This window comes from Dromiciops gliroides, chromosome 2 (assembly GCF_019393635.1).
Source record: "Dromiciops gliroides isolate mDroGli1 chromosome 2, mDroGli1.pri, whole genome shotgun sequence".
NCBI lineage: Eukaryota > Metazoa > Chordata > Mammalia > Microbiotheria > Microbiotheriidae > Dromiciops > Dromiciops gliroides.
Genome location: NC_057862.1, coordinates 283,097,992 through 283,125,784, shown reverse-complemented (window position 1 = coordinate 283,125,784; position 27,793 = coordinate 283,097,992). Strand labels below are relative to the sequence as shown.

Below are 27,793 nucleotides of genomic sequence, written 5' to 3'. Positions count from 1 at the left end.
CATTTTGCTTGGTTAAATATATTTGTTGTGTGGTAAAAATTATTTGGAGTAAAGATTAATATTCCCATTTTTAGCTAACTCATTTGGGAGGGGACACACCAGGCCCACCCCAAGATTATGAAGGCAGCTTTTTGAAGGACCTCCCCTTTTGGGGGAGGGGACATTGAATGCTCCCAGAAGGGAGGTGGGCTACTTCAGGTATGAGAGCAGGCTTCTTTCTTTCTGCTTGGCCCTTCAAGGCGGCGGTGTGCTGGTTCACGGTCTGGTGGGCTGTTCGGGCTTAGGTGACTTAATGATGGAAAACCCTAAATTCCTTTGAACTACCTTAATTGGGAATGGTCTGGGATTGCATAGGCTAAGTTTAGAGTTAATAATATTCATCTGTATTTCCATTTTCCTATTTCCTTATGTTTGATTTTTTATTAGTTTTACCTTTGTTGTTTAATTAATTCCCAAGTAATAAATCTGATCCTTTTGTGAACTAAAGCTTAGAGACTCATTTCTTATTGGCCTGGGAGAAATATCTAAAAAGGGCTGTTCAGAGGGGAGGGTTAAACCTTAAAGGTCCCTCATATTTCCAGGACCCCAATATTAAGGCGAATCACTCAAATAACACTCAGTATATCAAATTTTGGCCCTCACAGTTGCAATGGTTTGCATTTTTCCTTTTTTCTCCCAATGAGTAGTGGGAGAAAGAGAAAACAAAAAGCTTGCTAATTAAAAAAATGAATATAAAATTCTACAAAAGTTGGAAATTCTTTATTAAAAGCTTGCCAAAATCTGAGTAAATATCATGCTTTTCACATATTAATTTAGTAATCCTGACAAAAAGGAAATTGAGATGTCCATTAGGGCCTGACCTGTTCTTTATTTTTTTTTGCAGGGCAATGAGGGTTAAGTGACTTGCCCAGGGTCACACAGCTAATTAAGTGTCAAGTGTCTGAGGCCGGATTTGAACTCAGGTACTCCTGAATCCAGGGCCTGTACTTTATCCACTATGCCACCTAGCTGCCCATGACCTGTTCTTGATGAAGCTATAGTGGCTCTTTGTACCCACCACCTTTTTTTCTGGATGTTTGCCATCCATCATTTCAATGATCTGTTTTAGAATTTCCCTAGAAATTGCTGCCAAATTTAAAGGTCTATAGTGTGAAGATTATGTTTTCTTTCATTTCTGGAAAATCAGCATATTTGCCCTTCTCCAAACTTGTGACACTTCTCCTGTTTTCCATGATCTTTCAAATATCACTGACAATGATATTGTTCTTACCAACCACAATAGCCAGTTGTTTCACTCCCACTCGGGTGAAGTGATTTGAATTAATAAAGCATAGCTGGATATGTTTTAATACATGCTTATTCATCTTCAGAGTCAATTCTCTATTACACATTTTTGTTCTGTCATTTCCAGTGCAAAGGTCAACCTTCTTAGAAGAGAAGACAAACAATAAAATATCTAAATAATTTTGCCTTCTCTTTCTGGTTGGTTATCATAGTTCCATCTACCCCATGCAAAGATCTTATCCCCATTTCTGTGAACCTCCTTTATCTCCCAATACAGCTTTAAAAATTATTAACCTTATCTTCTCTTGCCAGCTTTAAGCTTCCTAACTATATTTTTATTAGATTTCACAACACTTTTATTATCCTCTGTTTCCAACTTCTGTACATTTCTTCTTAAAATCTATGTTCTGTGAGTTCCCTGTGCACCTACATTTAAATCTTCAGAAAAATCCCATTTTCCCTTCTAATTGGAACAGTTTTCCTTAGCATTTCCCATTCCTACATGGATGATTATTCCCTGTAACATTTTAGTCATGAATTCCTACCCACCTTTCCTTTAAAACCTTTTAAATCTGCTCTTTTAACATCTAGTGTACATATCAGATTATCACAAACTCTAGGAGGGAAGTTTTTACTTTTCCCCAGGGTTGCTAACATTTTCCCTCCAGCATCCAATTCTTTCCCTTTAGAACCAGTTCCACAATAGAATTTCTCCCTTGTAGATTTTTCTATCTTTTAAAGGATAAAAATTATCACTGAGGCAAGTCAAAAGGAGCTAAATATATATGTGATAGAGAGTGAGAGAATGAGAGATAGAGAGAGAGATCTTCAGCGCATGCCTGAAAAATTGAAGTCCCCCTTCATGACTAAATAATATCTCTGTGACAGGCTAGTGTTCTAATTTTCACATTTCTCATCTATTTTTCTTTCTGTTCAAGGGTTATACTACTCTCCAATGCAGCCTGATAGCCTTCCATTTCTGGGGACACTCCATATTAGTGCCAGACAGTACAGATCCCTGATCTGATTTAGTGCTACTACAGCTCAGAACTCCTGAACTAAAGTCATCCACAGCCTCCAAGCAGCAGGGATTACAGGGATGCATCACTACATGTCCTTATTATATTACACAATTCCCTCTCATCCTTTTTACCTCTTCTATTTTGAATAAAATATGTCATTAAAGACTATGCTAAAATCCAACCATGGATTTAATCCCACAATATCTCGGGGATGTCTTTAAAGTCAAATTACCACTTTGTTCTTCATGTTTGTTGCCTACACTTCAGGCAGCTAGGTGGTGTGGTGGATAGAGAGCCAGGCCTGAGGTCAAGAAGACTCATCTTCCCAAGTTCAAATCTGGTCTCAAACACTTACTGGCTGTGTGGCCCTCAGAAAATTACTTAACTGCAGTTTTGTCATCTATAAAATGAACTGGAGAAGGAAATGGCAAACCACTCTAAGTTATTTGCCAAGAAAACCCCAATTGGGGTCATGAAGAGTTGGACACAACTGAGAACAACAACAAAATTTCAAGCATGTATGTGTGTAGTCATGTATGGCTCTGGATTCCTACTATTGAATTCTTCAATGAATTTTGTGTCTTTGGGGCTTCAGAATGCTACAATGGCTATGTTTTGTCCTTCTTTCTAGCTATTCTCTATAGTATCCAACTTGGGGGATATGATATAAATAAGCAGATGTTTGTTGATAAGGTAGTACAGGATTATGGGTTTCTGCACCAAGAAACTTAAAAAACACATTACTATAAATAGAAGGTATTTAACATAATATAAAATGAAGCATTTAAAATTTTAAAATGATGTTTTAAAATAAGATTTAATTTCAGAAGTGATTTTCATATAGTTAAACTATGGGAAGGCACACGTTATCCAATCTGTCTTGATTCCTTCAGTTAACAAAATTTTCCTGGGCAACCTATGTATGAGCCTCTGTGCTGGGCACTGTGGGTGGAAGAGGATGGGAAAGATGAAGAAGGCAGGATTTTAGCACTTAATGAACACACTGTCTAGTAATGGAAAATTAAAGCACATACCAAACAAAACAGGAAATAGAGTATTAAAGTGAGGCAGCCCCATGGCTCAGTAAATAGAACACTGCCTGAAGTCAGAAAGACCTAAACTCAAATCAAACATCAAACACTTACTAGCTATGTGACCCTGGGCAAATCACTTAATCTTGTTTTCCTTAATCCACTGGAGAAGAAAATGGCAAACCGCTCCAGTATCTTTGCCAAGAAAACCCCATGGATAGTACTGTCATGTTATGGTCCAGAGGGTCACAAAGAGTCAGCCATGATTCAATGGCTGAACAATAACAAAAGTATTAAACAGATTGATAGGTATAACTTGCTTCATGACTGTTCACAGGAAAGAGGGGTGATATCTGAATAATGCTCCGCATTATAGATGGAAGAGGAAGCCACAAAGTGACCCCCTACCTTAGGTACAGATAATACAAAACTCCCTAGACCAAAAATCTGGCTTCAGCCAGTCAATCATTTTACCCATTTTCACTCAATCTCTCTTCCTGCATTGGGCAACTGCTGGTAAGAAAATTAACCATTAGAGCTTTGTCATTCTCTAAACATGACTTTATCCCCGATACCCTGAATCAATTCTCTAGTCAAGCAGTGAATGCTGAAAAGGAGACTAACAAGAGAACTGGACAAGTTTCATTAAAAAAAAACAAACCAACTCTCCATCCATTTGTGGACTAATATAACATCTTACCAATTCTCTCTCAGTAAGTAAACCTTTGCTTGCTTCTTTCTTGCACTTCTCATCCTGCTACAGTCATCTACCTGTCATCACTGCTCATCATAATTCAAAGTGGCAGGAAAATACACTGCCACCAGGGCAATGTCATGGTCTCAAACAGGTGTTTGGGTTACATATGGCGTCATAGTTGCCTCAATGGGATGCCCCTGGGATGGAAGCACAGAAAGACTGCTGGGCAGCACCAATCTGTCTCTGCCAGCAGAGATGTAATGAACCCTAAAGGACTGTCCTGACAGCTCTACCTTTTCTTGCCATTAAGGAGAGAGATGAGTGCAGTGATGTCTAAATCATAACAGCTTCTCACATCTTCAAATACGTGCAAAAGTCTTAATAGCACGCTAACCATTGCTTTGCTTATATGTGGTCAGATTGCTGGAACTTGTTCTGTATCTCCCCTCAAAGAGTCAACACCTCCAATACACTCTGAAATCAGGTGAAGTTGGAACCAAATCTAAGAACATTAGAGTTCAAAAATAGATATTCCTCTGGTGTCTGTTTGTAGATATAAATTGCAGAAAAATATGAATGTTGATTCCCTGGAAGGAAGTCTATTTTTCATCTTATCTTTGTCTCCTTTCATACCTAATACTCAACACTAGAAATATTAGAGCAGAGGAAGTGGACAGGTGTTAGGCATGTTGTGGATAAAATGTAAGCCCTTTGAGGATAGGGACCATTTTATTTGTTCCTCTTAGACTCTTAATGAATGTTTATTAGAATGAATTTCCAAGTCTACTTATCTAGTTTTAACCTATCTGCTAATCTCCATTCTCCCATCTCCATCTGCCTATAGAATATCTTGAACTGGATGTCCTATAGACATCTCAAATTCAACATGTCCAACACTAAACTCATTATCTTCCCCCCTCCTAAGCCTTCCCCTTTCCAAGTTTCCCCATTACTGTTTGTCCTTTGTTTTTGTTTTGTGGTGGGTTGTTTTGTTTTGTTTTGGGGTGGGCAGGGCAATGAGAGTTAAGTGATTTGCCCAGGGTCACACAGCTAGTAAGTGTCAACTGTCATGGTCCGGATTTAAACTCAGGTCCTCCTGAATCCAAGGTCAGTGCTTTATCCACTGAGCCACCTAGTTGCCCACCAGAGTCAACCCCCCAGGAACCAAGAATTGTCACCGAAGTTTCATGCTCAACTTCTTGCTCTCTCACCCCCTACATCCAATATTTTGCAAAAGTCTATTGATTTTAACTTTGTAACATCTCTTCTACACCCCCTCTCTCCCCTAACGCTGCTAACTGATGCCATTCTTTATCACCTCACACCCAAACTACTACACTACTGAAATAGTTGTGATATTTCTCCCCATTTTAGTGTACACTCCACTCAGTTGTCAAAGTGATCATCCTAAAATGTAAATTTGACTCTGTTCTCCCTTCTCATCTCTCCTTCCTGACTTCCCTAGACTCTTTCAAATCTCAGCTAAAATTCCACCTTCTAGGGGGGCAGCTAGGTGGTACAGTAGATAAAGCACTGGCCTTGGATTCAGGAAGAACCTGAGTTCAAATCCGGCCTCAGACACTTGACACTTGCTAGCTGTGTGACCCTGGGCAAGTCACTTAACCCTCATTGCTCTGCCCCCCCCCAAAATAAATAAAAGTCCACCTTCTACAGGAAGCCTTTTCTAATCCCTGTTAATTCTAGTTCCTTTTCCTTGTTGATTATTCCCAAATTATCCAATACACAGTTTCTTTGTACACATTTGTTTGCATTTTGTCTCCCTCATTAGACTGTGAACTCCTGAAGGGCAGAGACTGTCTTTTACATTTCATTGTATCCCCAGCACTTAGCAAAATGCCAGTCACATAGTAGGCACTAATGAAATTTTGACCAAATGACAATCAATGATATGCCACCATTTCTATATGAAAGAACTTTTATCACAGAAGGAACTTTAAAATTCTAGTGTCATAGATCTGTATCCCAAAGAGATCATAAAAAAGAAAAAAATGACCCCACAGGTACAAAAATATTTACAGCAGCTTTTTGTGGTTGCAAAAGAATTGGAAATTGAGGGGATGTCCATCAATTGGGGAATGGCTGAACAAACTGTGGTATATGATTGTGATGAAATCTTATTATTCTATAAGAAATGACAAGCAAATGATTTCAGAAAAACCTGGAAAGACTTATATGAACTGATATATAGTGAAGTGAGCAGGACCAGAACATTGTGCACAGTGACAGCAATATCGTTTGATGAAGAACTGTGAATGACTTAACTATTCTCAGCAATACAATGATCCAAGACAATTCCAAAGGACTAATGATGAAGCATACTATTTACCTCCAAAGAAAGAACTGATATTGATTGAATACAGACTGAAATATTGTATTTTTCAATTTCTTTCATTTTTTTCTTTTATTCAAGTTTTCTTATACAAAAATGACTAATATGGAAATGCTTTACATAATTACACATGTATAACCTATATCTGATTGCTTACCACCTACAGGAGAGTGGAGGTGAGGGAGGGAAGGAGGGATAGAATTTGGAACTCAAAACTTTAAGTAAAAATGTTTATTTAAAGAAAATAAAATTTTACCCAGACAAGGGCAACTTAGGTGGCACAGTAGATAGAGTATAAGACTCATCTTCATGACTTCAAATATGGCTTCAGACACTTACTAGCTATATGACCCTGCTCAAGTCACTTAACCCTGTTTACTTCAGTTTCCTCATTTGTAAAATGAGCTGGAGAAGGAGATGGCAAACCACTACAGTATCTTTAACAAGAAAACCCCAAATGGGGTCATGAAGAGTTTTACATTATTGAAAAATGACTCAAAAACAATGCACATACAAATGTGTATATGCATATATATATATATATATATATATATATATATATATACAAAAATATACATTTCATATATCTGAGAGAGAATATGCATAACATCACATCATTTTAAGACCAAATTTTGCCCTGATTAAGATTGGCATCATGGTTCTTAGATCATTTAAATTTTTACCTATTTTCTGGTAACAAAGTTCTCTATACTGCTAAGAAGCTCAGGTTATGTATTAGGCAAACTATGTCCCATCTGCTATTACTTTTGGCCTATACACAGAAACTCAAGAGTTAGATACCTTAAAAGCCCAAATCTAGCCCAACCTTTCCCTGAGCAAGAATCTCCTCTACACCATCCTCAACAATGAGTATCCAGAATGTGTTTAAATCAATCAATGAGAGTTTATTAAAAGCTCACAACTGTGAGATAGACATGAGCTACAAAGATAAAAGAAAATAATTCTTGCCCTCAAGGAGCTTACATTCTATCATGGGAAATAATATGTGCATATATAAATGTAAATAAAGAATATATTCAAAACAAATGCATGCATAATAAATACAAATTAGTTTTGGGAGGTTAAAAAATTAGTAAAAACTTCATTTAGAAGCATGTTCTTGAGCTGATACTCGAAGCAAAAAAGCGGGGTGAGGATTCTATAAAGCAGAAGTGAGAATGCTTTCTAGGCATGAGGGACAGCCAGAAAAATAGCATGGAGTTTTATAAAAGATAGATTGCCCCACACTGGAAGAGAAAAAAAGCCAGTTTTCTTGGATTGCAGAGCACAAGGTGAGTAATATATAATTAGGCTGGAGAAGACACACTGGGTCCAGGATTTGAAGGGCCCTATAAGCTAAGTTTATATTTTATTTAAAGAAATTTATTTAAAGATTGGTACAGTAGAAAACAATGATCAAATGTGAATGACTTAGCTATTCTCAGCAATACAATGATCTAAGACAATTCCAAAGGACTCATGTTGAAAAATGCTCTCCACCTCCAGAGAATGAACTGATAGAATCTGAATGCAGATTGAAGCATACTTATTTTAACTTTCTTTATTTTTCTCGAGGTTTTTTTTTACAACATGACTAATATGGAAATGTGTTTTGCATAACTGTACTTGTATAATCCATATCAAATTGCTTGCCTTTTTTTTTTTTTAGTGAGGCAATTGGGGTTAAGTGACTTGCCCAGGGTCACACAGCTAGTAAGTATTAAGTGTTTGAGGCCGGATTTGAACTCAGGTACTCCTGACTCCAGGGCCGGTGCTCTATCCACTGCACCATCTAGCTGCCCCGAATTGCTTGCCTTTTCAATGAAAGGGGAGGGAGGGAATTTGGAACTCAAAAATTAAAAAAAAGCAAATATTAAAAATTTTTACATGTAAAAAGTAATATATTTTCTTAAATGTAAAAAAAAAAGCACTGGATTTGGAGTCAGAAGTTCTGGATTCAAATCTCAGTTCTGCTGTTTGTTTCATGTGAATCCTAAGGCAAATTCAGTTTCCTTATATTCCTTATATATATTTTCCTTAAATTTCCTTATATTTCCTTATGTTTCCTTATATTATGGTATATTACTTATATGAGGAAACTGGAGTAGAAAACATCTAAGACCCCATTGAGTTCTGAATCTATGAGACCCCTGAAAGGGAAAATAGAATTTAGAAGTGATGTATGAAAAAGCAGAGACAAGTCAAAGAAAGATCATTAAATGAACAACTGACTAGAAAAGTGTTCGTTTAATAGTTGTCACATTTTTAATAATCTGAGGAGAGAGGAAAAAACAAGGATAGACAGGTTGAGGCTAAAAGAATCAAGGCAAGAAGAATTATACCTCTTGCTCTCTCAAGAACCTGAGGGAACAGAAACAATGTAAATCAGGAACATACTTTTGTTCAGCAGACAACCACAGACATAGAGAATTTTCCATCCAAGAGGGAAGAGATGGCCTGTCAGAATAACTGAAATTGGAAAGAATTAAAGAGGTCTATTCCAGTCAACATGAATGTGCTTTGCTATGACAGTCAACAGTGTATGGCTGAAACAGGTTATGAAATATATTACTTATGTTCCTTTTCAAACCTTACACACTTTTGCCTGACAACTAGTAGAAGCGGTGAGACCATTTATCTTTAAAGTTGCTTATCAGGAACTGGAAAAGAGACAAGACTGGTAATGCATGATATCATAAAATGATACTCAGGGCAGGAAGGTGCTTCTGAGACATTCTAGGTAAACCCATTTCTCAGTGAGAATCCCCTCTTACAACATACCCGGCCAAGTAGTCATCCATTCTTTCTTGGGGGTGGGGAGGAGACTCACTTCTTCCCAAAATGAGGCAGAAAAGTTTTCCTTCATTCAAAGTACTGCAAATTTGACTCATTTCCTAGTTTTGCCTTCTTGAAAACAGCAATCATTTCCCCTGGATCTTCTTTTCTCCATGATAAACACAACCATCTCTTTAGAATATATTTTCAAAAGATATCTGAGAATACTCTTCTAATTTACTTGTTCCATTAGTTGCTCCTAATCCTGACCAAAAGCAATTAAAAAACAAAAGCTGTCAAGTCTAACAGCCACAGCTAAGGGAGCTATCTGGGTGCAAGCCATCTGAAAGGACTAGGCAAAAGATAACCCTCAGCCTATTGCTATTAGTCTCTATTCAGAACACTAGCAATTAAGTAAAGGCCTTTTAAAAAGGCTGATCCTCAAAAAAAAAAGAAAGAAAAAGAAAAGGGAAAAGAGGCTGATCCCCATTCAAAGTGAATATAGAAGCCTAGGAGAGATCTTTCTTTTATCAGTTAAAAAAAATCCTCAAGTCAACAGTAATTTTACAAAATGAATGTTTTGCACAGTTGATAAAGTATTTTTTAAAAAAGTTTAACAATATTTGAATGAATGTTTTGGGTGTTTAACTAGAAACTTTTAGACAGTGAGATAGAGGTTATTTCTAGCTCTCACATGTTTCAGAAGTTCTGAATACTGAAATTCAGCAGAGGATGTACAACTATATTATGTTGCCTATATTATGTATGGGTCATTTCCTATATCCCTTTCAGTTCTACCCTCCCTTCTGAATTCAATATCCTATGAAGGATATTGAAAAGGAGAAAATTGAAAAATTTTAAGTGTAAAAAACCAAAAGTATCTTCCTGATTTATATTGTTTCTCTTCCCTCAGGTTCTTCAGAGAGCAAGAGGCATATTTTTTCTTGCCTTGACTCTCTTAGACTCAGCATGTCCTTATTTTCCACTTCTCTCCATTTCTTTCTTTGCTAGACATAAAAACTGAGACTCAGGACAGTAAAGTTGACTTACCCACAGTCTTTTTCTTAATATATGAGAGGTTCTACAAGTGTAAGTCATATTGAATCATCACTTCGCAGAAATAGCAGCTGAATCAGTTTGCTACATCTAATTTGATTTACTCTTTGTAGATTTAATTATTATTATAGGTAGAATATCGAGCAGCACATCCTCCTTTAGAGTAAGATTTTTTTTCAGGGGGAAATGATGGGGAGGGGAGGTCTGATCTGTGATTTCAACTGTATAGAGAACCTTGCCTTCTACCAGTGCTGTAAATCAGCAACTATATTTTGCAATGATAGACTTGTCTGGGAGTACTGATTGGTTAGATAACTTGTCTTGGATCAACCAGAGAGAGCCCTGAACCCATCTGCCTAACTCCAAACACTGTCTTAGAGACTATTTAAAATAACTCCTGAAGCAGCTGGGTGGCACGGTGAAATCACCTCCCCTGGATTCAGGAGGACCTGAGTTCAAATCTGCCTAAGACACTTGAAACTTACTAACTGTGTGACTCTGGGCAAGTCACTTAATCCTCATTGCTCCACAAAAAACCCCAAAACCTATTTTAGATGTCTAAAAGAGGTTTTCATACTGCCTTTATAAAACTGATTAAAGGCAAATTGTTTCCATACTAGTATAGAGACAATGGTAACATAAATGAGCAATTTTTCAGAAATAGAGGAAAAGATCCTGTCCAAAGGGTTATGCATCATATAGAGAATCTTCTTTTTTTGTGGGGCAATGGGGGTTAAGTGACTTGCCCAGGGTTACACAGCTAGTAAGTGTCAAATGTCTGAGGCCGGATTTGAACTCGGGTACTCTTGAATCCAGGGCCGGTGCTTTATCCACTGCACCACCTAGCCGCCCACCAAGAATCTTCTAATGAAATGTTTTCTTAGCTATAAAGGATGACAGAGCTAATAAATAACTAGTTAAGGATTCAAACTTGTGTTTCTGACTCCAAGTCCTATGCTTTTACCCACTGTCCTATCAGACAGCTTATAGTCTAGTTAGGGGAGTTGAGAAATAAAAAATTTAAGTAAGGAGGACAGAAACAAAATATGCACTTATAAAATGCTATCTAGGTCCAGAGGAGGGAAAAGTTCACTCTAGGCTAACTCAGTTACCAACTGCTCTTGTATCCACTACTAGCAGTTAGCATAACACTGAGTATATAAGATTCTTCTTGTTAGTGGGAGTCTATGGCTGGTGCATTGCTTGAGATTTATGGGGCTATGCTGATTGCAATTAATACAGAGAGCAGTTTCTCATTAGATTGAGAGCTCCTTGAGGGCAGGACTGTCTTTTGACTTTTTTTGTATTTCAGAATGCTTAATAAATATTTGATTGATTGTCCATCCACTTGGAAGTCTGACGCTGATATGGTGAACCCTGGAGGAGTGGGCACTGTATACAAGGAGTTGGTGGCTATATAAACTTGGTACAGATTTAAAACACAGGCTTCATGAAATATATTGTGATCATATCTATAGTTATTTGTTGTAGTTCATGTCTTCCCTGTCCAATTGTATGATGTGGGACAATTAATGTTCCTGCCAACTTCTGACCTAGCATCTAAACTCCAACTAGTATTCCTTGAAACCTTAAATAGCCAATCTCATAACAAAACTTATTGCAGGCTAGCTTGTAATAATATTATATTTATACTTTAATATATAATATATTGTATTCTTTTATTCCCTTAATAGGAATGTGTGAAGAAAGAGAGGGCTCTTCCTGTCTGGACTGTGAATACCTTCATTCATAAAACATTTTTTATTTCATTACACAAAGTCCTATGCTAGAGAAAGTGAATGGTAAGTAATAATAGGTTAATATTTATATAGCACATTTAGATTTGCAAAGTGCTTTACATATATATATATATAATACATTTATGTGGTAGTATACAATCTCATATTATCTGCATAACAACTCTATGAGGTTAGTGCATTAATTAATCCTAATTTTACAGATGAGGTAACTGAGGATGAGAGTTTATGAGATTTGTCCAAAGTCACACAGCTAATAACTGAGTAGTGTTTCAAACTCAAATCTTCCTGACTCAAGTGCCACTGCCCCAACAGTCAATTAATAAGGTGGTTGAGGTAAGAGAGAAGTGAAAGAATAAGGAAGATATAAACAAAATGCTATCTCTGTCTAGAGGAGGGGAAAGTTCACTTTATGATAGGGAAGTTCCCTGCTGTGTACATAGCAGCAGATAGATAAAAGCTATATAGAACCCATTCAAACCATATTGAGCTGAATTGTATTCAGTGTTACAACCCTATAGGTCAGTATTTGCTCATCATAATTTCATGTCTTTGCTAGAATAGGACCCACCAATGTGAAACAAAGCAATATAATCATTTAGAAGACTGCTATCTTTCCTAAGAATGCAAAATTAAAGCTAATGTAGTATCATCTGATAAAAAAAATAATAGTACCCATGGAGAGCTAAGTATATGCATTTAAAGAAATTTACTTCTATGCTCAAGTTAATGAATGATATCCAAGTTCCCATGTGCCAATATGTTGTCCATTTTGGAATAGGAGTTCTAAAGTCATGACTGGTGGGCAACTTAAAAAAGGAGAGTTTAAATGTGTTACTTTCAGTCGAATTGTTGAAATACTCTTAAAAACCTTGATTAAATATGTAGACATGATACCCAAAGCTATCTCATGGTAATGTCTACTAACTCGCAGGTACTATAGTCTGTGAGTAAAGATAAGTATGTAACTATGAAAACAGATATTTCAGGAAGGCTTATCCTTCAGGAAAGGCAACTTAAATATCAAGATAAAAATATAAGCAGTCCTGTTCTTTCAGGCCCTACTTAAAGATATCAAAGATACATGATGGAGAGACTCCAAAGATAATGAGTAAGTCTGCTTGCTTGTAAGCCAGACAGACTTATAATTAGTGTGGGAGGTTATTCATTGGGAAATGACTAAAAAATGGTACATGAATATAATGGCATGTTCCTACACCATAAGAAATGATAAATATATAACTACTGAGAATGATGCAACTTATATGAACTAAAACAACGAGACTTAAGCAGGACCAGGAAAGCAACAGACATAATAATAAGGCCAAAAGTATAAATGTAAAATGCAAAAACATAACAACTGAAACTGAATGCCATGAAATTACAATGGCCAGACTTGGCTGAAAGAAGGAGCACCTCTTTCCCTTTTTTTGCATACATGGTGGGTTGAGGATCAAGTAGCAAAAGAATTATTCATGCTCTGGAAAGAAATAAAGGAGTTTGTGATTTCTTCTACCTAACTCCCCCACCCAACTAGCCCTCATCCTCATGCCCATTGCCCCATAGAACATCTTTCCCAAAAGCTCCAGTATCCTGGAGTCTTTGTCTCCATCTCTCTTGTCCACCACAGCAAGCCATCTGCTCTCCACTTCACCCACCACTGTTACTATTCTGTCGACAAGGCATTGATATCTTGTTGATGTGATATATTGGTTAATGGGCAAGAGGATTCTATTAAAGGCAAGTTATTTAATGATCTCTCCAACATCAAAGTTAATTCTATACATGCAAAGTAGGAAGAATAAAGATAACAGATCACTTACCTTTCTCACTCTCTCGCTCTGCCTCCCTCTCTCTCTCTCTCTCTCTCTCTCTCTCTCTCTCTCTCTCTCTCTCTCTGTGGGGCAATGAGGGTTAAGTGACTTGCCCAGGGTCAAACAGCTAGTTAAGTCTCAAGCATCTGAGGCTGGATTTGAACTCAGGTCTTTCTGAATCCAGGGCCAGTGGTTTATCCACTGTGCCACCTAGCTGCCCCCTACCTTTCTCTTTTTAAGAACATGAAAGGTTTCCCTTTTCTCTTACTTGGGGTCTTTGAATGCTCTAATCTCACTCATAGTCAACTTACTAGTCATCTTATAAACACACACACACACACACACGCATTTATATGTATGTCCCTTTGAAGCATTTTTCTTAACAATCACAGATTAAATACTCTGCTGCCCAGGATACTATAGAGAGTAGTCTTGTGTTGACAATTTGGATTATGCCTTGCCTTTCTTAAGAGTCTCTGACTATTCTCCAGTCATCCCTTCTATCTTTTCAAATCCAGAGCACAGCTGTACTTTAAGTGCTTTCCATTTGAAATTTAAGTAGCATCTTGACTGGGGATATCAAATATTTAACAAGTATTTATTACGTATTTCTATACACCCACAGGACATTAAACATAATAGATCACTCAAGACCAGGAAGACACTTTAAAACATATTCTCATGTGCCCCTCTAGAGTTTTGTGATTCTAAAAGGTACTCTATTAGAAATACTGCCTAAATGAATATTAAATGATAGGTTTATATGGTACATGAACACATACACACAAACATACACACGGTGACTTAGAACAAAACCCTTGAGGAGCCTTCTCAAAAGTATACGTTTCTTCCCAATAGAACAAAAGGCTGGACAGGAAAAAGTGATATAGGCTTTTCCTCAATCAGATATCACTCAGAGTCTTAATTCCAAGCTTACAATAAAACACATTAGGTGGCATTTTTAAAGAAACACATACACATGCATAGATCCATCTTGCATTCTGTGTTGGGTTACCTCATTTTCTTTGTACCTACATTAGTATTCTAGAGCATGATGCACCACACACATCCTACAAGGAAAATGACTCCTACAAGTCTTATTCCTGTTACTCTGTGTTTATCAAAATGTTAAATTCCTGCAAGCTATTTCAACTGTTTTCTTTGCACATAAAACATTCATTTAATAAAATTCACATTTTCTATAATTGCTTTACAAATCTTTGAATAAATACACTGGTCATTTAAATCATTTTTGCCCTAAGGATATTCAAGTAATTGGTATAATAACTTTAAAAGCTAAGTCAAATCTTATTAATCCCTTCCAAGTATTTTCAAATAAAAATGATGTTAAGTCAATGGATTATTTTTTAAAATATTGCTACCAGGGGAAAATAAGTCAAAGTAAATCAACATTCATAGAAGTTCCCGGGAGCTATTTTCCAGCCTATCTACATATACACATACACATACTCACTTAGCTACCTTCTAGTAGAGCTCTCCTCCTCCTAAGTTTCACCTCACAATGAAGTGGGGGCAACACTGGATTTTCAAGAAAAGGCTGTATCAGTGAGGCCCAAGTTATGGCAGGTTCTATACCAAGCTGCTAAGGTTTACACTGCAGATTTTGTCTTATCTAGGGACCAGTCCAAATATGCTCAGAGGATAATTCCTTTTGTGATTTGCATTAGAATTCTATTGTGATTTGCATTTGTGTTATAAGAATACCTACCCCCCCACCCTTAGGAAATAATATTTTTGAAGTTATACATGCATTTATGCATAGGTATGTCTATGCAGGATATTTATCTGTGAGTGAAGATAAGGCTATAACTATAAGAGGAAGGTATTTCAAGAAGGCTTATCCTTTTAAGGATTTTCTGTTGATTCTCCAAAATATAGATTAGGATTTCTCAAAGCAATGTGGCTACAGAGTATTTTATTAGCCAAGCCAAAACTAGGAATTCTGGTACCTCGGGCAAATTTATGTGAGAAAGGGACTAAGAAGAGCACAAAATATAATGGCTCCTGCTTATGGATGAGGGAGAATAAGATCAAGGGTGATGGGATTTGAAGAGAATGGGGAACTGGAAGGTCAGGGTATTAAAAGGGGAGGGGAGGAGAGATAGAGGGAGAAGACTATTAGCTAGGGATTGAACTTGCTGAGTACAAGAAGAGTGATATGGAGATCTCTAGATGAAGACAACAAGGATCTAAGTATGTGGGATCCAGGACTTAAAAATGGAATATCTATATAAGGGATAGAATGTGGATTTCAAGACATGCAGAACATATAGCCATGTGAGGAAGAACCCCTATGTGCATATTGACTAATGTGGAAATTTATTTTGATTTGGGGACCCTACCTTTAGGCTGAGATTAGAAAGCCTTAGGCCCTCAGGGTCTCTTCTGTGTAGGAGGTGCTGGTGCCCCTCCCCCTCTGCTTCAGCTGAGCCAAGAAGCCCCGTGGGCTGTACAAGATGCCAGGTCAGACAGCTGGGGGGAGAGAGCACTAGCTCCCTCCACCCTGAGTGGAGCTATCCGAGAAATCCGGGGCTCTTCTAGGCCAGGGCTCTGGCATAGCCTGTGCTGAGGCACGTGAGGTTCGAGCGTGCCCCCAGCCCCAGCTGCAGCCCTGGCTGGTGGGTTAGCTTGGTGTGTGGGTGCAAAAAGCCCCGAGATTTGAGTGGACAAAAGGAATATATATAGAGACCTGGGGGTTAGACAGAAGGGATCTGACAAGGAGATGGGGGCTGAGAAGAGGACTGGAGGCTGGCTGACAAGATTAGAGGGGCGGCAAAGGTTGGAAAAGACAGACTAAAAGGGAGGCTACAAGGACGCAGGAGAAGGTTAAAGGACTAGGACCGACAAGAGGAGGAGGCTGGCGGACAATACTCAGAGGGGGGAAGGACAAGATAGAGAGACCGGGTGGACAAGATTAGAGGTTCCAGATGCAAGAGGTGGGAAAGAGACACAGTGGAAAGAGAAGCACCGCAATGCAGTCAGGTTGTATATTTTATTTCCCTGTATTCTTTTTTTTTTTTTTAGTGAGGCAATTGGGGTTAAGTGACTTGCCCAGGGTCACACAGCTAGTAAGTGTTAAGTGTCTGAGGCTGGATTTGAACTCAGGTACTCCTGACTCCAGGGCCGGTGCTCTATCCACTGTGCCACCTAGCTGCCCTTCCCTGTATTCTTAATTTTAATTTTTTTTTTTTGGTGGGGCAATGGGGGTTAAGTGACTTGCCCAGGGTCACACAGCCAGTAGGTGTCAAGTGTCTTAGGCCGGCTTCAAACTCAGGAACTCCTGAATCCATGGCCGGTGCTTTATCCACTGCACCACCTAGCCGCCCCCTGTATTCTTTGTTTTTTTGTTTTTTGCGGGGCAATGGGGGTTAAGTGACTTGCCCAGGGTCACACAGTGCCCCCTGTATTCTTAATTTTAAATAGTATCACATAAATAAACTCTGCTTTGATTATTTAGAGGCTTCTTAATATTTTGCTTATCAATTTGGGAGTGGAGCAGTGTGGTGGAACTTTATAAACAGCCCATGCTAAATTTTTTTTTTTTGGTTTGTTTTTGTTTTGTTTTAGTGAGGCAACTGGGGTTAAGTGACTTGCCCAGGGTCACACAGCTAGTAAGTGTTAGGTGTCTGAGGCTGGATTTGAACTCAGGTACTCCTGACTCCAGGGCCGATGCTCTATCCACTGCACCACCTAGCTGCCCCATAGCCCATGCTAAATTAATAGCAGTCAGATAGCCAAATAGTCAAAATCCCCCAGATTAGTCCTCTAGTCAGATTAGTCCAAATTAGACCCAGTCAATTTAAAATATTTCTACATTTGAATGGCAACCGCGCTAGGACTTACAGCCCAATTATAATTTTTCTAAACTTATCATTTTTCATATAATCATAATTTTCCATAAGTCCAATTATATAATTTTTTCAGACTAGATTTGCTAGCGAATAATTAATTATTTTACACTAAGAAAAATCTCATATTAACATTATCTCTGCTATATTTTCATTTATTTTGTTTAATATTTCTAAATTGCATTTTAATATAGTTGCTGATTGGCTGGTGTTTTACACCTGTTCATAGGGGATGGGAGAATTAATTGCTGTCATGCATTGCCCTTTCCATTGATCATCCCAGTACTCTTCACTTAATAGTTATTCTGGGTCAGTCCAGTGTTTCAGGATTGAGAAATGGAATGCAATAAAACATTTATGGTCTTTAGAATGCAACAAAAACAACTTTACTTAAAACAAAGGAGTAAAAGAATATCATTATCAAAAATACATATTATTCCCCTTGACTTAGGCTTTCTCTTTTTTTATTAAAGGTTTTTTTTTCATTAATGGAAATCTATTTTCTATTCCTCCCACCCCAAAGGAAAAGGGAAAATAAATTTCTTGTGATGAATATGTATAGTCAAACAAAACAAATTTCCTCATTAGCTGCTCTCTCTTTCTCTACATATATAATATAATACATATGTTTGTGTGTGTTTATGTACATGTATGGATATTATATAATATATGTAGTATATGTATGTATGTATCTATTTCACTTATTGATCAGTGGGTGAACATGCTTCCTTATTAGTCCTTTGGATGAGGATGGCCAATACATTAATACCTATGAAGGAACTAACTCCCAGTTTCAATGAATATATAAATTAAATGTTATTTAACTTCCATAAGAGTTACAAAAGTTAAGAGGAAGGTCCCATCACTGTGGCTTAGGGCTGCAAGAAGAGGGGGTATGAAGAGATGGGCTGAATGCAAGAGATAAACACTGTGCTGGGCTTTGAACAAAAAAGGTAAGATAAAGATAGAGGAAGGGTGTGAGAGAGGGAATTCCATGTGAGGACAAAAGGCATCCACAAAAACAGGAATTTTAAAGACGTCTGAAAGGTTATGAGTTGACTAGTCTAGCTGAAGTGCAGCATTTGAGTAAGGAGTTGTTATAAGTATTCAGAAACAAAAACATTTTCATAAATTGAAAATAAAATCTACATGGGGGCATGTCCCAAAACTATCATTCACCAGTTCAGGAAGCATTTGTTTTAAAAATCCTCCCCCTAAAATATAAAAATGAAGATCTACATGGATATATCTTATAAGCTACATTGAAAGAAATAAGATTATGGGATCATAACTGAGAAAAATTCATCAGCATTAATGATTATGCTTTCTCAAGAGCAGCTACATTGAGGCACAAAGACATTCCCCAGGGAAACGGGACTAAGCATCCACCAAAAATGATTAAGAAAATATTTGCGAAGAGGTAAAATGATTTGCCCAATAATAAGTCTTCTTACTCTCCAATACTCTTTCCATGGTACTATACTTCTTTCTTACCCCAAAGCCAGGGATCTTTCCAATGGACCATCAGGTCATCTCCAAGAGAAGAGGAATTTTATTAAATTCCTAACTTAGGGACAGTTATCCTCACTTTCTTTTCAAGATACAAAACATTAACAGCAAGTTAGAAAACAAAAGATTCATAAAATATTAACTTGCCTGCAGTTGGTTCACTCCTAGTTAATGCCTGATTCAAAGTCTGCCTTGATGTTTTAAATAAAAGTGATTTTAATATAAGGTACTGATAGGACCTTACAGACAGAAGATTTATGGTTTTTACTTTACGATTACACACTAAACATGAATGATTTTTAATAGCCTATGATTGAAGGTCATAAGCCATGTGAGCATGGTGAGAGGAGGAGTGGGAGCAGGAAAAAGTCATTGTTCTAGATTGTTCCAAAAGAGTTTTAAATAAGTACCATGCATGGAGTTAAATGGAAGGCATATTATTTCTATTTAATCATAGTGTCACTACAAAGAAATTTAATGCTAACTTCAACAGGGAAGGTGTGCATTAAATTATTCCTGAAGCTCCCCAAAGATTAAGGCTTGTAGGTTCAGAATTATATTATAATTAAGTAATAATGAATGAGGAATCATTCCTTTTTATTAAATAATTCAATGATCCTGTCATACACTGTGGTAGGTAGAAAAACATTTATTTAAATGTAGACTGGTATGATTCTCTTTAAGGAGCCAAGGAGGCTATCTTTAGGATTTGGTTGGCCCAGAAGACTGAGGATGTAAGAAGCCCAGTTTATGGAGAACTGGTATTCACTGAGGCTTGGCAGAGTTCTCACTGCTCTGTCAGAGGTCTTTTTGACGTGGCTATTTCATTATTAATTTTACCTAGGAAGAATGACTACTCAGGAGAGTCATTTTGGGTTTGTCTTCCACGTGAAAAGATACAGACACCAAAGAAAGAAGATGGGCACATGCTGAGGCTGTAAAGGTTTCAATTTGGCCTTTATAAAGTCATTGATATAGATAAGTAGGCATTAAAGTACAACCTTTAGAAACGTTAAATTATTTTTTTAATCTGGACCTGCAATTTCATTGGTATTAATGAATTTTAAGCATACAGATCTACAGCTATTGGGCAACTTATACTCTTAAGAGTTACCTGTGGCACTAAAAAGTTAAATGACTTATTGAGGGTCCCTCAGCAGGTGTCAGAAGCAGAGTCTCATACTAGTTTGACTGAGGCTAGATCTCTTTTTATTAGACTATGGTGCCTCTCACCACAGACTTGAATAGACTCCAAATCAATGACATTTTACTGCATAATTTAGGATTCATGATTATTTGGAGAAAGGAAAGAGTCCAAGTAAAAGTTATTTCAGTGGAGAGTTTGTCAATAAAATCTTCAGATGTTTCAGAAAAAAATTAAATTTGCAAGTTATTAATAAATTTTCTATATATTCATTAGAACATGTTCCCTAGTGGCTCCCTAATTGTCAAAAGTTGAGTAGGAGGGAGAAACTAGGTGGTGCAGTAGATAAAGCCCTGGATTCAGGAGTACGTGAGTTCAAATCCAGTCTCAGACACTTGACACTTACTAGCTGTGTGACCCTGGGCAAGTCACTTAACCCTCATTGCCCTGCCTCCCCCCCCCCCAAAAAAAAAACGTTGAATAGGAAGGAAATAAGAATTTATTAAGGTCCTACAATGTTCTGGATGCTGTGCTAAGCACTTGACACATATCATGTCATTTGATCACCAAAACTACTCTGTGAGGTAGATGTTATTATTATTCCCATTTTATTATACTTGAGTTAACTGAAGCAGCCAGAGGTTAAAAGACTTGCCCAGGATCAATAGTGAAGTAAATGTCTGAGGCTAGATGTAAAGTCAAGTCTTTATGAATCCAAGTCCAATTCTACAGTTCTTGTTATTTTTTCTACTATGTGGTCTTTTAAAAAAAGAAAAACAAACTTAATTTAGTCTTTACTAATTCAGACTATTTCTTTAATTAACCTATGATTGAATAATAGCCTATGATTGAAGGTCATAAGCCATGTGAGCATGGTGAGGGGAGGAGTGAGAGCAGGAAAAAGTCATTGTTCAAGATTGTTCCGACTTTTTTGATATCGATAAAGCCAGTCTTTGTGTATCTTTGGGAAAAAAGATATTAGTGAATGAAAGTTGTGGTTTGGAGTAAAAATAAAGAGGGAACCTATAGGCTGAGCTCCTTTGAGGATTCAGAACTAGTATAGAGGAAGAGGATTTAGCATACAATGTTTGCTCTTCCAATCTGCCCTGCCTTCAGCCTCCTAAGGAAAAGATGGGGAGGAAGCTTAAAATTCACCCTGCCATTTGCACAGTTCTCAAAAGACATCATTGAAAGTAGTACTGAAAAGAATGCAGAATTTGAAATATTTCCCAATTAGTAAATGAGTCAAAATACCTTCTTTTGTAGCCCTCCCACGTCTGCAGGAACACTTCTGCTTGTCTCTGAACGCATCCATCCCAGGGTGGTGGACAAATAAATCTCAAGCAGCAAGAAGAATGATCCAAAGCTCCTTGATTTCATTATCTTGAGTCTGTGAAGAATAAGACAGCCATCAAGACATGTCACTCAGAGAAAGAGACACAGGTCACTTACTCAGTGATCATATTGTAGCTTCAACTAATAATCATGATTAGACCATAATCACAAAGTCGACACACATTTCTTAAGCACTTATTGTGTGCCAGGCACTGTGCTAAGTACTGGGGACACACACATACACACACACTGAGGGAAAAACATGGTCCCTGCCCTCAAGGACCTCACATTCCAAAGAGGAGGACAACATGCAAATAATTATGTAGATGCTGTGTATGTGTATGTGTATGTATATATATACAAATATGGTATACATATATATATATACATACACACATATATGTGTGTGTTTAGATATATAGATATGGATACGGGTATGGGTAGAGGCACACGTATAGGTATAGGTATAGATAGATCTAGAAATAGCAATAGAGATACATAGATATAGATATGGTATAAAAGGAGTGCAAACCCAGAGGGAAAGCTCTATCAGCAGGGGCAGGAGTAGGCAGTTGGAAAGAAGGGACCAGGAAAGGTTTTTTGCAGAAGTCTTGAAGGAGGCCAAGTCAAAAGAATAAGCCAATGTTGGTCCATTATTGAGTGTCTTGAGTGGAATAAAGTGTAAGACTAGAAAAATCAGAAGGAGTCAAGTTATAAAGGCTTTTAAAACCAAACACAGCCTTTTATAACCATACAATGTCAAGAACCTAGGGATCAAGGACCTGGGTGACCTTAGGCAAGATGGTGCATTGATCAACAGCCCCCTCAGTTTCCTCATTATACCTGTCTTTACCAAAGTCACAAGATGATTTTGAGGACAAAATAAGAAAAGTGTGTAAGAGTGCTTTGAAAAGCTAAAGGAACTTTTAAAAAATACAAAAAGTGGCTGTCACATACAAAGTGATCAAATACTGAAAGTAAGCTATAACAGTGTCTTAATTTACTAAAATGCTAAAATGCATAAAATTGCTGTACTATGACTGAAAAAAATTCCCAGACTGCCATCCTCTGCAACTGATACTGGGAGACAGGAAAAACATGGTCTTCCAAGAACAATCTATCCCCCAAATAATAATAATAATAATAATAACAACAATAATAACAACAACAACAACAATAATAATAATAATAATAATAATTTAACCTCCATTTTTTGAAGCTACCTCCATAGCATAATGATTCCTCTGAGTGATCAAACATTACCATAATATAAAACAAGTTTTATACACAGGATCAATCTATCATGACAAACTAAAAAAGACAACGGATAGGGCACGGGGGCAGAAGCTAAAGGCAAAGCGTCTTCCCATTAGCAGAGTTCTTATAAACTATTAGCATCAAAAACATTCCAACTTCAAAGTTCAAAATCCATGTGAATGGGATAAAACTAGCATGTTAATTAATCATGTCCTTGGATAACACGCAGAAAAAGATCAAAAACAGTATCTTATTAAGGACTAAAGTGTTTCTTGCCTTTCCCTAGCTCCATGAGAGGAGGGATCATGCCTTCTACCTCAACTGTAGCTATCACAGTACCAGCCTAGAAAAAGGGTATCCTTTAGGAATGTAAACATTTGTTCTATTTCTTCATTAATAGAGCCAAGGAACTTTTTCCTATTTCAATTCAAACTGATCATTTTAAAATGCATACTATGTATAAGACATATGTGTAAGAGGCAGCATAGCATAGTGGATAGAGAGTTACTCTCAAACCAGAAAGATCTAGGTTCAACTCTTGCCTTTGACATATTCATTGCATGACTCAGGGAAAGTTACTTGACCAATGAGAACATTGCTTTAGGGGAAAATTTCTTTTACTATAAATTGGAGAAAAGGTGCTGACCTGCATTGGTCAAGATGTTATCTCATCCTAGAATTATATAGATTAATAAAAACACGGATCCAGTCCTTGCTTCTCTAACTCTGTGTGACAGAAGGCAAACTACTGTTTATTTGACCTGGCTCAGCAGGAGAGGCCCATTCAGTCTCTTACTCCAATCATCAAAAACTTTGATTGGTCTTTATGTCTAACTTGATGTCACATACTATTTCCATAAAATAGATCTGTTCACTGCAACCTCCTTAAGTGTCTCCTTGATCCCTTCTCATCCCAAATAAAGCTGTATACCATTATCTCATTTAAAACTCTGTGTTGTACAAGAACTGTTTTAGGATTCCTAGGAGAAATTAAATTCATAAATCTAAAGTCTAGAGAGCAATGTGGTGGCCAAATCAAAAGTTTGATTTTTTTTCCCCAGCTTCAGTTTGACAGATTTGTTCATTAAATATCTATTATACACAAAGCAAAGTGGCAGGTGGGAGTATTAGACTGGATTCAAATCCTACCTATAACATACATTAGCTATGTGACCATGGGCAAAGCTCAGTGCTCCATGAAATTCTCTAAAACTTTAAATTACAGATGGATTAACAATCTACAGTGGTATAAATAGTTTCACCCCGGAGTGGAAGTCCAGGGAAAGGTGTTTTCTGCCATATGGATGAAATCATAGGTCTGGACCAAAAAAGAAAAAAATGGTGCTAGGCACTGTGGGCACAGACAAATAAGAAGTCACTGCCCTTCAGGGAGAACAACATATACACTATATACTAACATATAGTTAGATGTCATAACATAGGTATATAACTAACAACACATACTATAGATATTCTGCCATTGATCATGTCCCCTACACTCCCTTATAGCCTAGATCACCTTTGAAAAGCACTTTGGGTTTTGAAAGCTACATTTAAACCATACTGTATATTACATATTATACATAACATTCACGATGGTTCTAGGCAGAATTATTTCCCAAGTCATCGAACACTTACAGTTCCTTCTTCTTCAAGACAACTATAAAGTTCTCAATGATAGACAACCCATAAAAAAATACTGCCACTTGAGATTTGTAGACCATCACTTCCCAGAGTGCTCCACAGCAATTTTTCATACAAGCACTTCATTTTTATGCTTACTGTTGAGCTAGGCAGTAGGTATCAACTGAGGTCACAGAGAAAACTCAGGAGTTAGTTTTAAAAGTGTCTCTTCTGTCTATCCCAATTCCCTCCTTCTTTGGATAAGTGAGAATTAGGTAAATAAGAATTTCCATATTCAAATATCACCACTTCCACCCACAAGCACCCAAATTTAACAAAACATGTATTGTATTGAGTACCTTATTAGGCACTCTTCCGGGAGCTGGAGATACACAGGCAAAAAGAAATAATCCATGCCTTCAAGGCATTTATATAAGAAAGCCAAAGAAACCTCAATGTTACTATTCCCTACTTTTGATCTTCTTCCTGACATGAAAATAGGTTACCAGCTACCACAGTTTAACTCAATAAAACTAGCTTTTCATAGGCTTTAGAACTGGAAGATTCAACCCCCTTCTTTTGCTTATGAGAAAATTGACCCAGGGAAGGGGTACAAGTGACTAAAGCCAAAGATTCCAGGCCAGGAATAAAGCTTATGCTGTCTAGTTCAAAATACAATGTTCTTTTTATGCTGTCACAGCACTAGGAATCACTTATATAAAATAAAATTTAAGTTCCATTTCAAATTTAGTTTACTCATTCCTGAGAATAAATTTATATTCTTATAGATCTTTTTTATGAAACTGAGACCATCCTATACCTTAAAAAGTGATATTACTTCCGTTTATTCCAAAATAGACTCTATTCCCTCTTTCATATTGACTCTACTTCTCAATTCTTCCATAAATTGTAAACTTGAATGTCCTTACACTATTTTGATGAACTGTCTGTCAACATTTATTGTTATTTAGAAGGAAAGAAAATGAGGAATATTTGAGCTAAAAATCCCTAATACTGACCTCTAGCTTCCACCTGCAATCTTCACAGGAAGTTTCTAATGATTATACTATCCCAAAGAAATTAAGCATGGCAAAAATTTCAGGCTAACCTTCCAGCAAACCATAATGAAGTTAAATTGCATTTCCTAGTAATTATCTACTCAATCTTTGATTAATACTTCCAACATTTGATAAATGAGGTGCCTAAATGATTCTATGCATAATATTTAAGTCTATGACATTCCAATTACACTGAGGTTACACTGTGGAGAGGGACTCCACCCCATCCCTGTGTCTTGAGAATGACTTTCAGCTTATTTCTCTTTTCCAACTTGAGGTTGGCCCTTGAACAATTACAATGATACCATAATTCTGAATCTCAGCCTCTCATTGAAAGGCGAGGTGGCACAGGGGAGGGAGTAAAAAAGACTTGATCTTGAGCCCTTCCTTTAATATTTATTAGGTATATGACCTTGAGCAAGTCACTTCACCTCTTTTGGCTTCAGTTTACTTATCATCAAGGTGAGGGTTGGACTGGGCAGTTTGAAAATATTATGACTAGTAGGCATTTTGCCTAACCTTTTGGGCACCTCATTTTCCTAAAAGAACAAATGTGAATTTTCAAGCACACAGGGTGAATCCTCTATAGAAAAGTTATGAAAAACATCACACACACACACAGAGTGAGGACTGATTAGGAAAAGGTTGCATTCAAAACCAGTAGAAAGCTAATGGAGAAGATATAGAATGGTCTGAAGTTTTATGATTTTTAGGAGGAAAAAATGGATAAGCAAAACAAGTAATTTTCATTAGCTTAAGTTTGCTTCTACTTGTGACTATGACAATCTGGATCTATGACTTTGGGTAAGTTATTTCCATCCTCCCATTTTCTTTTCTCTATAATAAGACCACAATCCCTTTCTGCTCACCTCATAAGGGTATTATGAGAATCTAAGTGAATGGTAGTGATACCCCCATCTGTTAAAAGCTAGATATACACTCAAAAGCAATTATTTAATGTACAATACCCAATTACAATTACAATTACAATACCCAACTCAAAGTCATCTAAATGCTCAAGTAGGATCTGAGGGGTCAAACACAAGATACATTTGGTTATCTATGACTGGAAGTGTTATTAGGGTTATCTCCAGGGAAACATTATAGAATTTAGAACTGAAAAGGATATTAAGGATCACCACAAAAGGATCTTAAAGATCACAAAACTAAGTCACTAAGTCATTTTGAAGAGGAGGAAATGCATGCCTAGTGAGATGAAATGACTTGTCCAAGGTCCCATCAGTAGTAATTCACAGGTTTTCTAAATGCAAAGTCTCTCATATCACCTACACAAAATGCTACACTATCATCTTGGTCAAGTCTCTTTGTGCCCCAGTTCCATCAGCGTATCATCTCACATTTATACAGCACTTTGAAGTTTGCAAGACACTTTATTTAGGTTATCTAATTTCATCTTCAATAACCCTGTATGAAAAGTATTACAATTATTATTATCTCTCATTTTATGTTATTGGAAACTGAGGCTCAGAAAGATTAAATGACCTTCCTTGATTACACAACTATCAAGTCTTAGAGGAAATATTGCTACTTGGATTTCTGATTGACTTTAGATTCACTGCTCTTTCAATTGCAACATGCTGACTTTCTATTCAATGATATCTAAGATCGTTCTTATTCTTTTAAAAAATCCTAGTATTCTAAGGCCAAAAATACAAGAGGGACCTCCTTTCATCAGAGACTTAACTGAAGAACATTTAAGCAAAACTCAGTCATGCGAGAAAGCATGAGAAGCAGGTACAGAAAGGACTTCGGTCATTTCTGAAGTTTTCTTAAAGCAACAGGCTTCGTGCTTTGGTAAGCCTAGGGGGAAGGGGGGAAAAACACAGCAGAAGCGACATCTAGAGGATCAAAAAGCAGGGAACGAAGCTTCAGATGCATCTCAGCACCAGGTCATCTGGACAGCTCATTTCCAAGCACTCTCACCCAACCCAGGTCTTGACTGATTTCTGCCTTTCCCTCACTAAGGTACCTAGAACTGTCAGAGACAAACTATGCAAAGCCAAGCACTTTAAAGGCTTTGTCAAGAAATGGTTTGCTTGGGGGTCAGTGTGCAGTCATAGCACTTACTGAAAACAAACCCATTTCTTGCTAGTTGTGTCTGGGAGAGGAGTCTTAGGCTGTTGTGCTTCTGAACTCTCACATTTAGCTGGCTGAGCTCCGGTTTGGGCTGCTCAGAAAAGGTTTGAGAGCA

The 27,793-nt window shown here is 37.2% G+C and overlaps 1 protein-coding gene across 2 annotated transcripts in view; it reads right to left on the bottom strand.

Moving 5' to 3' along the window:
• FSTL4 (follistatin like 4) overlaps nucleotides 1-27,793 on the bottom strand; it is an 878,789-nt gene that overhangs the window by 849,738 nt on the left and 1,258 nt on the right. For both annotated transcript variants that reach the window (XR_006355064.1, XM_043989744.1), the window contains exon 2: nucleotides 21,563-21,698. Coding sequence is in view for 1 of the 2 variants with exons in the window: in XM_043989744.1 (XP_043845679.1) it covers nucleotides 21,563-21,688 (126 nt within the window). In the remaining variant the exon portion in view is untranslated. The remainder of the gene's footprint in view (nucleotides 1-21,562; nucleotides 21,699-27,793) is intronic.